Source organism: Meriones unguiculatus, chromosome 7 (genome assembly GCF_030254825.1).
Source record: "Meriones unguiculatus strain TT.TT164.6M chromosome 7, Bangor_MerUng_6.1, whole genome shotgun sequence".
Taxonomy (NCBI): Eukaryota; Metazoa; Chordata; class Mammalia; order Rodentia; family Muridae; genus Meriones; species Meriones unguiculatus.
Window position 1 is genome coordinate 3,187,651 of NC_083355.1, and position 16,425 is coordinate 3,204,075.

Sequence of the window (16,425 nt, forward strand, 5' to 3'; positions counted from 1 at the left end):
AAATGAGATGATCAGAACTGGTCTTCAAACTGCAAGTGTCAGGACTGCTTCTAGGGGCACTGTCACTGTCTGGACCACTGGGTGTCGTAGAGCACAGGGACTCACAGGATGAGTCAGGGCTGCTGAGGCCTGTAGTGCTGGGGCCTCTGCTCCTCCATCACCTGAAAGCTGGGTCAGATCTGCCTTCATCCTCCCAGACTAAGACTGCATGCACACATCTTGAAGACTGAGGAGCAGCGGACATGGTTCCATGGACCTGCCTTGCACCTGCAATCTCAGCACTAGGATCCCTAGAGCCCACTCTCTGCTCATCCAGTCAAAGAGACAAGCTCCTGGGTTGCTGGGGTGTCTGTCCCAAAAGATGAAGTAGAGGGTGATCAAGGAAAATATCTGCAGGCAGGTGCATGCGCACAGATACACATACTTATTTACACACACACACACACACACACACACACACACACACACACACACATATACAAAGAAGGGAGATGTTGGCTAGGGTTTGGGTGAGTGGCAGGGCACTTGTGAGCCTGCAGGAATGAATCCCTGAGTTCCATCCCCAGCAGAGCTTCAGGCCCCTCCACTGAAAGATGTCAGACTGCACCTATGTGCTTGGTTTTCTTCCAAGGGCTTTATTTGCCACTTTCTGGTTTATTTCCTAAGTTTGTATCTCCATGTTTGGGAAAGGGATTTTGAGGCAGATGTCTGGGAAGGCTTGCTTCTGGGGGTGCTTATGAAAGTCCTCTGAAACCAGCTTTACACCCAGAGAAAGCTGTCTAAGACCTGGAATTTCTGAAGACCATACTGGAAAAAAAGAGGGGAGGTTGTGGTGTTTTACCTGTACTTCTCGGAAACAGCTGGTGAGAATTTGTCTGGCAAGTTAGTTAAGCAGTAGGGGCATAACATCTGTCCCGGGACAAGCCAGGTTCTGATGCAAGGTAGGCAGAAGACATGATCACAGGGCAGACAGACAGGGTCTTGTGCATCTCCATGGCAGATTAAACACGGCTGAATACCAAACCTAAACCCAAGAAGGCAATCAGTTCCAGCGCAGAAAAGCTGGCTGCAAGCATTTCTTTCCATCCCAGTTCTAGGCACAGCACACCTCACCTGCTGAAGGTCCTGCAGGCTTTGTCCTTGCAGTCACGGAGTGTGGCCATTACAGCCACAAATGGCCTGTGGGTCTTGATGTCAGAGTCCTCTTCAAGACACTGAGTGAGAAGGGCAGTGGTGAGCAGTGCGGCTGCACAGGAGTCTGAGTGTGACCCAGCACCCGTGGCTCGGGGGCTGCGGTCGTGCAGTACTGGCTCTTGTGATGCTTGCCTTAGAAAGGTCCCACATTTTGGGGACTGGAGAGGTGCTTCAGCAGTTCAGAGCACTGGCTGCTGTTCCAGAGGGTCCTGGCTCAAGTCCCAGCACCCACACGACAGCTCACAACCATCTGTAACTCCAGTTCCAGGGGATCTGCTATTCCCTCTTTGGCCTCCCTGGGAACCAGGCATGCACTTGGTGCATAGACATACATGTAGGCAAAACCCCCATGTGAGTTGAGGCCAGCCTGGTTTACATGGTGAGTTCCAGGATTGCAAGAACTGCATACATACTGAGGAAGAGAAGAGGAAGAGGAGGAGGAGGAAGAGCCCCAAGTTTTAAATGTCTTTTTTTTAATTGCAATCTCATTTTCCATCTGTGTGGACTCAGGTTGTCGGGTTTGATGGGACCTCCACCCACTGAGCCCTCTCACTGTCCCAAAGTGCCCCTTTTGTGGCTGATTTTCATCTATGTATGTGCACATCTGTGGAGACTGGAGGACGTCGGCTCTGGGTGTCATCCCTCAAGTCCACCCTCGACCTCTTGTTTTAAAAGGCAGAGTCTGCGAATGGTCTCAGCTAAACTGACAGGCAGCCTCAGGGATCCTGTCTCCACCTCAGTGAAGGGATAAAGTCACTACCTGTGGGTCTGCTCGAAGTCAGGTCCACTGCACCAACCTCCAGCCCTGCCGGTGCTGCTGCTTTTTAAAGGACAAACTTCCCAACTTTTGAAATTTCCCCACCTCCTCCTTTAAGGACTGGCTGTGTATACACTACTAACCTTTAAAACAAATGTCGGCTTTGGGGGAGACAAGCCGATGCTTTAGACCCATGTTGTGGTCACCCCCACACGCCATTTAGTGTATGCCTGCTGTAGCACTGTATTCCACAGCCATAGCCCCGCAGGAAGGCTGGCTTGCACAACTGGCCCTGTGCACTATCTGTGCAGGGATGCCCACACTAACAGCAACAGCTCTTCGGAAGCCATTCAGGGCATCCCAGGTTCTGGATGCTTGGGGAGTCCAACCGTCCTGAACAAAGCCAAAGTGTCTGCTTTAGTGTACCTAAGAAGTGTCTCTGCCGGGCACAACTACACTTGACAAATCCTGTAAGTTCTGTTCATGTGAGGCTCCTGTGCCAGTCAGGCTCAGAAGGCAGAAGAGAGGTTGTGGGGAAGTGAAGGCTGAGAGAGCTGGTCAGTGGAGGCTGTTTCTGTGTAGACAGAAAGCTTGAGCTGGACCATGAGGATGGCCGCGCAGTGGTGTGTTGTGCTCACTGTCAGTGGCGTGCGTGGCTCAAGCGGGAGCTTCATGTAATATGCACCTTAGCACAAGCTTCAAATATGGCAGGAGACTTCTGGCTGGGTCATAACGGAAACAGAGCCAACCAACTAGAGAGCAAACACTGTAGCAACATGTTTAGAAAGACTGTTATGTGAGACAGATCATATACACAAGAATCTTGGTGGCTGCCTGTCTGCCTTGCTGATTTTATGTCTGTCTGTCATCTGTGTTTTCGATCATAGCTAACTGAAAAGGAAAATCCAATCCCGAGGTTTTTTTTGTTTTTTTTTTTTTTTTTTTTTAAACAGTACTTGTTGGAAGAGGCTGGGGACATCATGACTGTTAACCCCTGGTCGGGTCAGATCAATGATGTGAGGTAGCTTTGCAAACACACAAACCCAGCCTTCTGTCCTGACAAAGTGGGACATGAGGCCCAGCATCTCCGCACAGATTTCATCCAACACATCCAGCCGGACAGTGGGAATGAGTGGCACAACACAATGGCAACGCGCTCACTCCCCATGGGCTGTGGGTGATGGTAGGGAAAGCCTCCCCAGATCAGTGGGCGAAAGGCGGCAAAGGGACAAGGCTGAAGAACCCTGCGCACTTGGCTCCTGGGAGCCGTTCTGCAGCTGTGACATTAGTGAGGAACGAGCCACTCCATTCTGTTCCTCGGGACCTGGCCTCCATGTCACCCTCCCATCACACCACCTGCACTTCAAGGGCTGCATGCAACCTTGAGCTGTATTTCTCCGCATCTGATGTGAAGGACCATCCCCAGCTGGCTTCCCCCATGTAAAGGTCTCAATGAATGGGACCAGGTAAGTGAAAGGGAGGCAAAGGCTGTGTGGTGCTGAGGGGTCTCTGCTGCCAGCATGCTCAGAGATGATAGCTTTTTCCGCAGAACAGCTCCCTGTAATATCACTTGCATTATCAAAGGTGGGGAGGGGCAGAAACCCAGGGGCATCCTGTTCACTTGCTCTTCCTCATGGTTGTTGTGGCACCTGGGCCACTGGATAATTTTAGGGTCGCTGTAGTGACCCTAAATCTCCTCAGACCTCCCACAGGGGTCACAGGCTGGCTAATTGCATCCCTGCTTCTGCAACTGAATGCTCAGCGACATGCCCTGGTGTGGCAATCTCAGAGAGGAAACAGTCACACAGCTGCCACCATCACTGCCCTTTGCACAGCTCTGTCAACTTGCCAGAGCACTAAGCGATAACCAACCAGAGGAAACTGGCAAGGGAGGTTGCAGCTCTCACAGCGCAGACTTTTACATGAGCCTAGTGCTCACCTTGTCTAGTAAGAAGACGTGCTTGGTCACCAGCTGACTCAGCTCAGGAATCTGGCTCTGGGTCTCCAGGAGGACATGCTCCACAAAGAGTGCAACAGAGAAAATTCGGTTCCACAGGGCTCTGCGAAAGAAGGTGTTACCCAGTGACTTCTGACAGCAGAGCCTGAGCTATGGGGGGAGAGCAGGAGCTGAGCGAAGGGCGAGAGCTGAGGCTGTAGGGCGCTTTGCCTGGACAGCACTGTGCTGCAGACAAGCTTCCACACATCAGCTAAGACCTGCCTCAAGTTCAATGCCTCAGTACACATTGGTCCTGCAAGCTCAGCACAGCAAACTGACTGCTTCTTGACCTCGGCAGCCTGCCCCTTCTCCACTTGCCCTACCTGTCCCTGCTGTCTTTTCACACTGCCTGCATTGTAACATGTCCACTTCCTCCCACCCCGGAAGGAAGCGGTCCTGCCTCTTTACAATCAAATAAAGTGGCCAGCACTTGAGAGAGAGCCTGCTGGTAAGCAGGTGAACGAGGTGAGCAGCCCTCATGGCCCAGGAAGGCCCGCCCACCCTTCTCAATTAGACTTTTGGGTTTGGTAGGTTCCGGGGTGAGCACAGACAACTCAGAGGCAGGCGCCTGCTGCTCACCTGACCTCCTGGGCGACAGATTTTGTCATGCTCCCACTGTCCCGAAAATACCCTTCTGAACAGACAAACTCCAGTGGCACAGACAGGTTCTTCACCAGCTGTAGCCAAGCCTGAGGGCTCGGCTTCAGGATGTCTCCCCTCAGCATTTCAACACAGGCCATTGCTGCAAAGGCATCCAGTGTCTGGAAGAGAAGAACTAGCATGTGACCCAGCAGGGCCTCCTCTCTGCCGCCACCCGTGTTTTAAGCTCCGTCACCACCTACTTTAACCAGACTTGTAACCCACCCCTGGCAGCTGCTGATGTGCCCATAAGGAATCTATAACACGCTCCATAATAAGCCCTCTGCTCCCAGGATGGAATCTGAGGCAGTCACTGAGGGCAGGCACAGGTTCCCCAAGTGGACCCGTACCAGTTCACACCCAGCCAAGCTGTGGTTCTCTGCTGCTTCACTGAGGCTGCGCAGAACCTGGGGTTGGATGGTCAAAATTCTGGAGAAGTTCTGCAGCCTTATCCTGAAGTGCTGATAGGCAAGGTACACCCAGGGCAAGGAGAGCTCGTCCTCAGGTACCCCTGAAGCCACTTGGAGCTCACTGAGGCAGGACCACAGGGCCATCTGCAGAAACTGGAGACAAAAGAATTTCAGCAAGTAGTTGTACATGAGGAGTTCATCTTTTCCTATGGAAAATCAAATACTCAAAAGCTCTAAAAAGAACATTGAAAAGTCAGGCCTGTGATCACCTGGCTGCACTTTGGTTGTGTCTTACAGCCATTTTCCTCATTGGCCAGTCACAAGATAGAATTATATGGAAGGAGGGAACCTCAGTTGGGAAAATGCCCCGTCAGATGCAGGTGTGGGTCATTTTCTTAGTGATGATGGGGGGAGGGCACCAGAGATACAGGCGTTGTATACTTCCGTGGGTTCTGGGGACTGAACTGAGATCCAGCCCGAGGCAGAGACTTGGTTCAGCCTCTAGAATCCCACACTGTCACACTCACACATTTTGCTGAGGACATGTAAATACAGCACTAAGGGTTGTTTACACTGAAGTGTGTGCTGTATCTAGACGTCTGATTGTTCCCATCAGCAGGTGGCTTGTAAGTTTCACAAGTCAAGCAATGCTAAATTCTTAATGACCCCTAGGTGGACTGCATTAAGCTCTGACCAGATATTAATTGTAACATGTTCTCAACTTTGTACCTATGCAGTGACAACGGTTTTAGGGAGTCACATGCATCAATCTCTCCACTGAACTTAATTTATTATTATTATTGTTGGTGTTGTTGTTATTATATTGGTCTCATGCAGCCCAGGCTGGCCTTGAACTTCTGTTCTCTTGCCTCTGTCACCCCAGTGCTGGGATTATCGATGTATACCATTACACTGGCAGCTACAGGGCTATCCTAGAGCTCCTGCAGATGACACAGGTTCAGTAGTTCTAGAAGCAGAGTGGAGGCCGAGGGCCTGGCCAGACCATGCCACCCAGCTCTACGGTATTCTGATTTGGCAGCTCTGTCTGAGGTGAGGATGTGCTCTCGTCTACTCCTGACCCTGACACCATACCCACCTGTAACTCCTCCCCTGAAGACACTCTCATGGTCAAGAGCAGGAAGTCCTTGGAGTAGCTCTGCAGGAGTTCCTGCTGCTGTGCCACAGAGAGTTGAGCAAGAAACATGCCGAGGGGAGTTTTCTGGAAGATTTCCACAAACTTCTTCGGTAATCCTACAGAGAGGAAGACAGAGAGTGGCATAAGCAGGAGAAATCATGGCCCCATAAAGGAGACTAGGCTGGAGGGTGGCTCTGCTGAGCTGGAGCCCAGAAAAAAGATGGTGCAGCCACTGTCCAGATGGTAGGGAAAACAAAGGGGCAGAACCAGGGCTAAATTTAGGTCACTAACTTTAGCAAAGGGGCTAAACCAGACACTGCCCCTGTGCTGCAAGAGCTCCAGGTGAACAGGAGGAGCGCCACAGCACCTAGTGCCCTGCCTTTCCACGGCTGACACATGCCACCCTCGGAGCAGGGGGATGGGCTGTGGCCAGGAAACAGGAGAGAATGCTGACCAAGGTCAGCGAGGATGTCTGCATCAGCCTCTGAGGAGTGAGGGCTGACGGCACTTCTGGCAGAAAGCAACTTTTCACAAGATGTTATATGTCATTCTTCCTAGAGGGACAATGGCCTAATCCCTCCTATGTGACTGGGAGGGCCTGGTGGCTCCAAACGGGGAGGATGCTGCCCTCCTGCCAGCATTTCCTGATAAAGTTCCACAGTGGGGACATTTCCCCAGGCTGCCACCTGAGTTGTCCAAGAGCTTTAGATGAGAATGACCTTCCTACTTGAGGAAGCAAGCTCTTTCCCGATGTACCCTGACCCACTGTGCCATGCACCAAACAGTGACTAAAGGTCGCATCAAAGGCTACCCTTGTCATGTCATCCTTGATGGAGACTTGCTCCTTCAACATGTTAATTTATGGTTACCTGTATTTGTGCATGTCTGTGTGCCTTATCTTGTGCATGTGGACCTTTAAAGAATACCCAGTTGCCAGTCAAGTGGCCTTTTAAGAATTGTGAGCAAAAAAAAAAAAAGGCAGTCCTGATGAGACTTGACAAGCTCTGGCAGATGGCAAAGGAGAATTCCCCCTTTCAGTGGGCTAGAGGAAGGGCATAAGGAGGAAGGGGAAGGGAGGGTGGGGCCGGGAGGAGTTGAGGGAGGGGCTTCCATCAGTATAGATATTGAATTGCGAAAAAAATAAAAATAATTTTTTTAAATAAAAAAATTAAAGGGAAGCAAAAAAAAAATTTTTTTTTTCTCAGCTGAGCTGGGTGTGGAGGCGCACACCTTTGATCCCAGGGCTCAGGAAGGCAGAGGCAGATGGAGCTCTGAGGCCAGCCTAGTCTACAAGGCATCCCAGGACAGCCAGGGCTATTACACAGAGAAATCTATAATGATAGTAATAACAACAACAATAATAATAACAGATGAGAAGAGAGGGGTGCAGAAGATGTTTTTAGGAGATGGTTGAGATAGAAGAGGCTGAGCTGAGCAGTTATGGTTTGAAGCTGCTAGGAAAACTGGGAGATGGGCTGCTGAAGCAGACTGTGGGAGAGCAAAGGAGGAATAGTTAGGAATGGTTAAGGGAAGCATTTGAAGGGGCTGGAAACTGGGAGCAGGGCCGTCAGGGAGTTAAGAGAATTGGTTACAGGTTGTAACGGTGTGGCCCTCTGTTCTTTCATACCATGCTGACACCAAGGACTGAACTCAGGTGCCTTTACTCACTGAGCCATCTTGTCAGCCCTTCAACAGAAAGTCTCAGATGAAGGAGTGCCATATTGGGAGCTATTCCACATCCAGACTGTTAAAACTCTGCCGGCTTGGGCGGCTTAAGCCACCCGCACGGCCTTGGGCGCAGTGGGGCAGACTCACCCTCCGCATCTGTGATATACTGAGCCTGAACCCAGAGCTCCTCCAGGTAGTCCCTGATCCGCCAGCTGAAAGGGACGCTGTTCCAGGCTTCCTTGGGCAGGCTCATGTGGCTCTGCACCAGGATGGAAGACCTGTCAGTTTTTGACCTGCAGCAAGGCAAATGAGAGCAAGGCTTGTGTGAGAGGGAGCTGGAGACACGAGTGTGCACAGCCGACAGCAAACCCTCAGTCCTGAGAGGCTGTAATGGAGCCCTTGCCCACATGGGAGATGCACCATTTTAGAACAGCAAGAAAACAAGGAGAGACGAGATGGGGGGCGGGGGGTGGCTCAGTGAAGTGCTGTGCAAGCCTGAGGGCCTCAGCCTAGAATTCCAACACCCTTTAAAGAAGCTGGGCACAACTGCATGCACCGGAAACCCCAGTGCTGGGAGGGAGCTGGGGACTCATTGTTCCTGGTGCTGGCTGAACAGCCAATCTACCAAATAGGTGCGCTTCCCATGAGGTCAGTCTCAGAATCTAAGGCGGGAGGGTGTGGGCAGATGGCTCAGCAGGAAGAGCACAGTGCTCTTCCGGGAGACCGGAGTGCAGTTCCTAGCCACCCTATCAGATGGCTTACAACCCCGTGTAGCTCCGGCTCCAAGGGCTCTCCGGTCTCTGTGGACAACCATGTACATACACACTCACCCACCCCCGCACACACGCACGCACAGAGAAACCTTTCCTGAAAGGTGGAGAGTGGTGGAGGAAGACACCCCGTGCTGACCCCTGTCCTCCACATGCTCGTGCACTTAAGGCTTGAACATGGCGACATCGGCAGCACCTCATACTTAGGTACTTCCACAGCAATTCACAATCCCACTTCCAGGCCTGGCGAGATGGCTCAGCGGCTCTTCCAGAGGACCTGAGTTCTGTTCCTGGTACTCATATTGGGTAACTGCCTCTAACTCCAGCTCCAGGGGATCCGACACCCACTTCTTGGCTCTATGGGTACCCACAAATGTGGCACCCACACACATTTTTCCATACTCCTTTCCTCTGTGTATTTCTTGGTAGCCTACATCCTGGAGCCCCACAAGGTCAGGCCCTGGGACGGGGACAAGAACAGGGAAGGCAAAGTACAGGCTCAGCCCAGCTCAGCATGTGGTGACCTAACCATCCCCTGCGTGCTCAGTGGTGAGCACTGCCTGCTGCTCTGACCCCCCAGGCTACTTGTGATCCCTAAGGGCACTACTTGCACATCAGGAGCTTGGGGAGAGAACAAGGAGCTGCTTGTTCTCCTGACAATGGCCTTCCATCTACCAAAGCAAGGCGCCCACTCACCATGTGTTGTTCAGCAAAAGAGGGATGTTCAGGAACTTAACGTCACCGTAAATAAACATCCACAGATCTTGGGCCCAGGCTGGTGAATCTGGCTGTGCCAGCAGCTCCAGGTTGCCATCTCTGTCCATGTGAGATATCATGCTGGCCAGGAAGGGGGTGACCACGTCCTGGACCCTCTTCCAAAGGGTATGCCTGCAACAGGGCAGAGGGAAGCTGCTGTGGTCAGGCAACTGGGACATGCCCTGCGCCACCACGTACCCCTCCTGAGGGTCCCACATGGAAGCCAGAGCAACAGCTTTTCAGCATCTTCCAGAAAGCAGCTGGAGAGAGAGCTCAGTGTTAACAGTGCTTCCACAAACAGATGAGACTTGGCACCCACAAAGCAGCTCACAACCATCTGTAACTCCAGTTCTAGGATATGACACCCTCTCTGGACTCTGAGGGTGGCACACAGGCACACATGCATGAAAACACTCGTAAACAAAACAGCAGAAGAGGGGGAGTGGGAAGTGAGGGAAGAGACAGACAGGACCATAGAAGATTAGAGGTAGAACCGGGTGGAACCTGCTTCTACAGCTATGACTGAACCCTCATCAGAAAGGTAGAGGCACTGGCGGTGTTCAGAACCAGCCATCCAGTTCTATTAACAATGAAAACAATGACCAGATTCGCTGAGAAGGAAACTTTATGCAGCTACAATAAAAGAGAGCCCAAAGTCAGCTTTCTCCAGGTCAGTCAAGAAAGCATGCTTCCAGGGATGGAGTTTTCGATGTTTCTGTGCACTGCACCTGTGGGCTTGAGACAGCCAAGGTCAACTGTGTGAATTACCTACAAGACACTTTGCTGCTGACATGCTTGGAGCTGGGATGTGATGCAGTGGGAGAGCAGCAGCTTAGAGGGAGCCAGGACCTGAGTTCAAGTCTAGCACCATACACATCTATACAGCTTAGATAGCTAAGCCTAAAATTGATTACAAAAGCTGCAGTAAATTAAAAGAATTAAGTAATGTTGAGACTGTACTTAGTGTGAGCATCTAATATAGAGAACTTGAACAGAAGAGATTTAAAAAAAGAAAAACCTGAGGAAGAAAACAGACGTCTCAGTGGACAAAGACACCCTTTGGTTTAACAGGCACACCTCAAACAGTGAGAAGCAGAGATAAGGACAAACGTGAAGGCTGGAGGCAAGCTGGGAGACCCTCACTGCAAACACAGAATCAGAAAAAGAAAACCCAATACGTGGGGTACTGGGGAGCTGAAGCCAATCAGCACTTAAGGTAGGCTTTGGGGCCAGCCACCCCAGAGGACACATGTGCAGCTGTTCGAGGGACAGCTTGGGAGGCAGCCATCAGGGGTTGTAGTACCAGCACTGCCGTGAGCACTGAGACCACCTACTCTGCTCTGAATCCTAGAGACCTAACAAATTCCAGAGCAAAGAGGCACAGAAAAAGGAGACGGAGTGTGTATATGGATAGAAAACACACTAGCAAGGTGGCCAGCAGGCATGGAAGCAGAAATGTAGCTGGCGTTGATAATCAGGTCTTGCCGGTCCCTTCAGAAAGTGGAAGGAGGCAAGAAAGAGGTCAGTGAAATACAAAAGCCCCACATCGAGGAAGCAGAGCCACCGGCAACAGTCATCCCCCATCAGTGTGGTCAAAGGCCACACAGCGGAACCACTGTCTGTAGAGACGAAGACACAGCTGGAGAGCCCGAGGCCCTCCAGACCGCCAACACAGGCTCTTCAACGCTCCTCACAAGTCCAGAAGAAATGGTGACAGTTTTGTAGAAACTATTAAGTACTCTCCTGGCTCCTAATGCTGTAGAGAGTGTCACCTCAGGCAACAGGTGTCCTTGTCAGCTCAAGCCTCTGACAACACTTTCTGTGGCTTCAAACAGACTGGCAAGCAGATCCCACAGGAATGGATGAGCTGAGGGTTTCTCTGAATATTTTATTAAAATATATTTAAATAAAACAAATATAAATAAATAAAACAAATAAAAAGAGCATTAATATCCCACCACCCAGGTTCATTTAAGGCCCTTGGCAGGGCAAGTTACATCTCAAATCTGCTCAGGGTGAGTAGGAAGAAATGCCTGAGCACTTATAAGAGTGCCAAGCAGGAGAGCTTCACAACAGTCAGACCAGCAGGAGAACTTCACAACAGTCAGACCAGCAGGAGAACTTCACAACAGTCAGACCAGCAGGAGAACTTTACAGTCAGACCAGCAGGAAAACTTCACAAGTCAGACCAGCAGGAGAACTTCACAACAGTCAGACCAACACTTCACAACAGTCAGACCAGCAGGAGAACTTTACAACCATCACACCAGCAGGAGAACTTCACAACCATCACACCAGCAGGAGAACTTCACAACCATCACACCAGCAGGAGAACTTCACAACCATAACACCAGCAGAACTGTCACACCAACAGAGTACATACAGAAGTCACAGCAACAGAGAACATCACAGCACTGAGTCACACCAACAGAGAACATCACAGCACTGGCATTGTGCAAAGGCCTCCGGGCTTCTTGCTTCTTTCCCCCTTGTACCTGAAGGTGCCTGCCTCCTGCAGGGCATCCTGATTTGCAGCCTCCCTGTTGACCCACTCCTTTAGACTGTGGACCTGGTTTTCTTCTTGCTTGTTTAGAAGAAGATGGAGGCGCATCTTAGATTTCCGCAAAAAAGAGGCTGTGAAGATAGCAGGGACCCAGTTTGTTCTGTTCATGCACATTAGGCTGTAGGCCCATCACAGAGTTTGACCCTTTGGCCAGGGAAGGTCTCCAACAGAACCTGACAGATTACTATGTAGCCTGTCAGGCCCACGAACCATGAAGGCTTGCCCTCTCCACTGGATGCCCCTCGACACACAGTGCTTACCGTTGCGTGTGTTGTCTTCATTTAAGAGGCCAAGAAGAATGGTGACTCTCCGCATGTTGCGCGCACAGCTTTCATTCTGGTCTCTCAGCATCCCCACAGCACCCTGCACGCAGCTTCGCAGCAGTCTGGTGGTGTCCAGGACCTGTGAGCACTGAGAAGAGAGCAAGGCTTCTAATGTGGGACTACGGTCTGGAGATGTTAGCGACTGTGTGGTTCCAGTTGGTAGTTAAAGATGGCAAAAGTCACACCTCCCAGCCATCCCTCCTGATGACTAGCATTCACAGATGGGAAGGGATGAAGGAACGGGACAGAGCTAACACAGTGAGAGGCACGATTCCCTTACATATCTACTGTGGAGAGGGGAGGTTCCGATTAACCCCACCTCCCCTCCCTCAGTCATAAACACGGGATTCCTTAACTCCCAGGAAGGCAGCTCAAGACTCTCCCTTAGCTGATGAGAAAAGCAAGACTCACATCAGAGCCTCCTGGGTCAGAGGCCTTCTCCATCTCTGTGCCTTCCACTTCCATTTCTTCCTCTGGCACTTCCCCTGACTTGCTGGTCTCTGTCTCCATCTCCTCCTCTGGGTCATCTTGTACCAGGCGGAAGGCAAGGCAGACATGTCAAAGTTAGCATGCAGGACCAGAATGGGGCATGGCAGACTGTCTGGGGTTATGCCTAAGTGGGACTTGCCAGGCCTCCCTGGCCCTGTCCGCAGTGATGGCCCTAGTAAAGGGAACCCGTGTCTTGTATATCAGCTCCCATTCCCGGCTCAGGTGCTCACTAGTTTGGTCTCTGAGGGCTGGCAAAGGAACCATACATTACCCTGGCATGCTGGGGCATACTCGTGTGGCCTTCTCCTTGGCACTGCCCACTGTGAACTGTGAACTCTGCTGAGGGTCACGGGCTGGGACAGAGAGCTGCTCTGCCTCCAGCACCACAGCTGCCATTCCCCTACACCATGTCCCCAGATAACTGTCCTGTGACTCACGCTCAGGTTTGCCCACTGGCTTGAACAGCTGGCTGATGGTGACATTCTGCAGTCTGGTGACATCTGAGGCCATGATTGTGGATCGGCGAAGGTCATCAATGTGTACAGAGCGCCACAGCCCTGTAAAGAACAAAGTCAGTGCGGGCTGCTCTGCGTGAAGGACAGAGTCAGTGCGGGCTGCTCTGCGTGAAGGACAGAGTCAGTGCGGGCTGCTCTGCATGAAGGACAGAGTCAGTGCGGGCTGCTCTGCGTGAAGGACAGAGTCAGTGCGGGCTGCTCTGCGTGAAGGACAGGGTCAGTGCGGGCTGCTCTGACTGTCTATTTTCTTGTTGCTTACAAACAATGACGGACCACCAACCTGGCTTTCATTATGTTGTGTATGTACTTGAATGTGTGTGTGCCCCTGTGTCATGGCACTTGTGTGAGTTCAGGGTTCAGAAGAGATCGTTGCTTCTTTCCTCCCAGCATGTGGACCCTGGGGCTCAAACTCAGGTGGTTCCACAGCAAAGCCCTGTTACGTACTGAGCCATCTTGCTGGGCTAACCCAGAATTTATTTTAAAGATTGATTGATTTACTCTTATGTATCTGAGTATTTGCCTGCATGTGTGTTCCTGGTGTGCTTGTAGGTCAAAAGAGGCATCAGGTCCCTTTGAGCCATCGACCCAGCACCCAACCCAGATCTGTAATTACACCACTGTTAAAGGAGTGATCAGTACCCTGAAGACTAGGCAGATGACATACGAGAAACCACAAGACCTGTCAGCGAGATCAACCTAAGTACTGTTTAAGTACTGTTTAAAATCACCTCTGTTGTTTCTGAATTCTGGAACACACATGCCTTATGCAGAGAGAATAGCAGAGGGATATGAAGAGAACACAAAACTGAAAGGAGATAAAAGTAAAGCTGGTACTAGTGAGGTGGGAACACCTCAGAATTCCCTGTATCATAGAAGTGGGAGTCAGGGAGATGGCAACGCTCACCTAATGGAGACAAAGAGATGCTGAAGCCACTGCTATGTGCAAAAGTTTGTTTCTTGAAACCAAGTCTTTCGGTGTAATCCAGGCTAGCCTTGAACCTGCAATCCTCCTGCTTCAGCCTTCCGAAATCTGGGATTACAAGTGTGTCCAACCACTTGTAAACCCACTCCATTAATCCCAGCACTCAGGAAGGCAGAGGTAGGCGGCTCTGAGTTCGAGGCCAGCCTGGCTACAGAGTGAGTTCAGGACAGCCAAGGCTACACAGAGAAACCCTGTCTTGAAAAACAAAAGTGTGTGCAACCACCATACCCAACAAAACATAAAGGCTTTAGTGACTGAGTGCGAAATCTAATTGCAACTCAGTAGTATTGTTGGAATTCAGATTCTAATTTAAGACACAGGATCACGTGGGAAATACTGTAATCACTACTCAAAGAAACAGTGTTGTGTGGTCCTACCTCCATGGAACCCCACGTAGGATGTACCACTTCCCATCCGGGACAGCTTTGTGATAAAATAAACGAAGACACAGTCCTGTGTCCCATGTATTTTGTTGATTTCATTGATGGCAGAGTACCTGTTTAAAAACAAACAGAAATCTGCACCAAGCAAACAGATGGCTGGCGTGTGCCCTGTGAGATGACAGGGTCTCACAGTTCCGGGAGCTAGAAATGCAGCTCACACCCCCGTGGCGAGGGGGGCTCACTTCCCACCCCTCCCAGAACCCTCTGCTCAGGATTAGCAATCCTTCTTGCATAGAACCCTATGCTTCACTGGGCCTTGCCTTGCCGTGACTCAGGCTAAGGCTCTCTGGCCTTCCTATGAACCCTGTACACATTACAGCCGTTCCAGGAGACGCATCCAATGCCATCATGTGGTCTCTGCAGGCGCCAGGGACACACATCCGTGCAGGCAAAGTGCACAGACACTCAAGAGGAGCTCAGGGATGGGAACTGGTTGGTTATCATGTGATGATCATGCAGTTCCAGCCACACAGACTACATACATACATGCATGTGCGCACGCGCCTACACAGTCTGTCTAGTTAGTGCCCTTGAATTTGCAATAAATTCATATCATGAAGTTGCAAACAGTGACCAAAACATGTTTCAAGGATGCTTTGAAACATCCTATTAATGTTCTACTATTGACACTTGTGTTTTACAATTTTTCTCTCTGTCTCTCTTTTTGTGTCATTCCTCAGGAGTGGTCTTGGTTTCCAGAGAGTCTCACTAGGCCTTGCTGGCCACTGGGCCCAAGTCTCACCTGGCTCTGCCTCTCCAGCCCCAGCACTGTAAGAGTGTATTGCCACACCCTGCTTTACATGAGTGCTGGGACAGGACTCAGTCCTGTTGCTTCCGTGACCTATTCCCTAGAGACTAGCTGTCTGGTGAAATGAAGGAATTTCCTTGTTAACCCCTGTTTCTGATGACATTGTGCTGCTTGCAGGGAAGAGGTTTTTCTGGGGCTGTGAGTGTTTGTTTCCCGTGTTGCTTCTGGATAGGCCCTGAAAACATACTTGGCAGAGGCTACGAGCTGGGCGCTATGGACACCGTCATCAAAGTCCGTCTGGATGACTAGGATTTTACGGCTGGCTGGGTTCATTAAGCAGGAGCTGGAGGAGAAAGGGAATTGATTTCTGGGTTAGTTAGTTCCCTGCCCCGGAAAATGGATAAAGGAATTCCCTGATGCAAGGGTGAGGGCAGGAAAATGCACGAAAGATGCCCTACTCAGGGAGGCAGATGACACAGCAAAACTCTAAATGGCCAGCAATGCTTCCTGAGGAGACAGAGGACCAGGCTGGGAAGCTTTGTGAGAGGAATGGAGTAGTGAGGACCAAGGGGCAGAGCAGGAGGCCAGGCCACCACAGAGTGAAGCGTCCTTCAAGTTCATTAATAAGCACTGGTTACAGCTTTGCCAGTGCACCTGACGGGGCCAGGCCCTGACGGATGCAGCTAGCAGGCACCTCACCGGACATCTTTAAGGAAAGAATATTCCGTGTCAAACTGCTGCAGCGACAGGACTGTCGGCTTTGGGGCCAGCCCTCTCAGTTCAGATCCCAAGAGGTCACAGTCATGATTGGTCAGCAGTCTGGAGAAAGTGGTGATCTGCGAAGAGAGGAAAGGTTAGAACCTAGAACAGAAGGGGGTTGAGCCCTGCCCACGATGGGGGCACAGTGTCTACAGAGAGAAAACACAGGTCCGAGATCTCCAGAGAGAAGACACCTGAGGTAAGGGGAGGTTTGCCCTGACAGATGACCTGCTCTCCTTCCTGCTTTGGACCCCTCTGGAGTCTCGGGAAACTTCAGC

At 51.0% G+C, this 16,425-nt stretch overlaps 1 protein-coding gene across 4 annotated transcripts in view; it reads right to left on the bottom strand.

The window, feature by feature from the left end:
* Rnf213 (ring finger protein 213) overlaps positions 1-16,425 on the bottom strand; it is an 86,614-nt gene that overhangs the window by 20,490 nt on the left and 49,699 nt on the right. For all 4 annotated transcript variants that reach the window (XR_009592683.1, XM_060386279.1, XM_021639392.2 and 1 more), the window contains 15 exons: positions 16,088-16,224; positions 15,636-15,731; positions 14,575-14,693; positions 13,138-13,257; positions 12,623-12,738; positions 12,149-12,299; positions 11,821-11,959; positions 9,266-9,457; positions 7,947-8,092; positions 6,093-6,247; positions 4,937-5,149; positions 4,527-4,708; positions 3,891-4,011; positions 1,114-1,214; positions 842-1,024 (listed from right to left, as the gene is read on the bottom strand). Coding sequence is in view for 3 of the 4 variants with exons in the window: in XM_060386279.1 (XP_060242262.1) it covers positions 842-1,024; positions 1,114-1,214; positions 3,891-4,011; positions 4,527-4,708; positions 4,937-5,149; positions 6,093-6,247; positions 7,947-8,092; positions 9,266-9,457; positions 11,821-11,959; positions 12,149-12,299; positions 12,623-12,738; positions 13,138-13,257; positions 14,575-14,693; positions 15,636-15,731; positions 16,088-16,224 (2,171 nt within the window). In the remaining variant the exon portion in view is untranslated. The remainder of the gene's footprint in view (positions 1-841; positions 1,025-1,113; positions 1,215-3,890; positions 4,012-4,526; positions 4,709-4,936; positions 5,150-6,092; positions 6,248-7,946; positions 8,093-9,265; positions 9,458-11,820; positions 11,960-12,148; positions 12,300-12,622; positions 12,739-13,137; positions 13,258-14,574; positions 14,694-15,635; positions 15,732-16,087; positions 16,225-16,425) is intronic.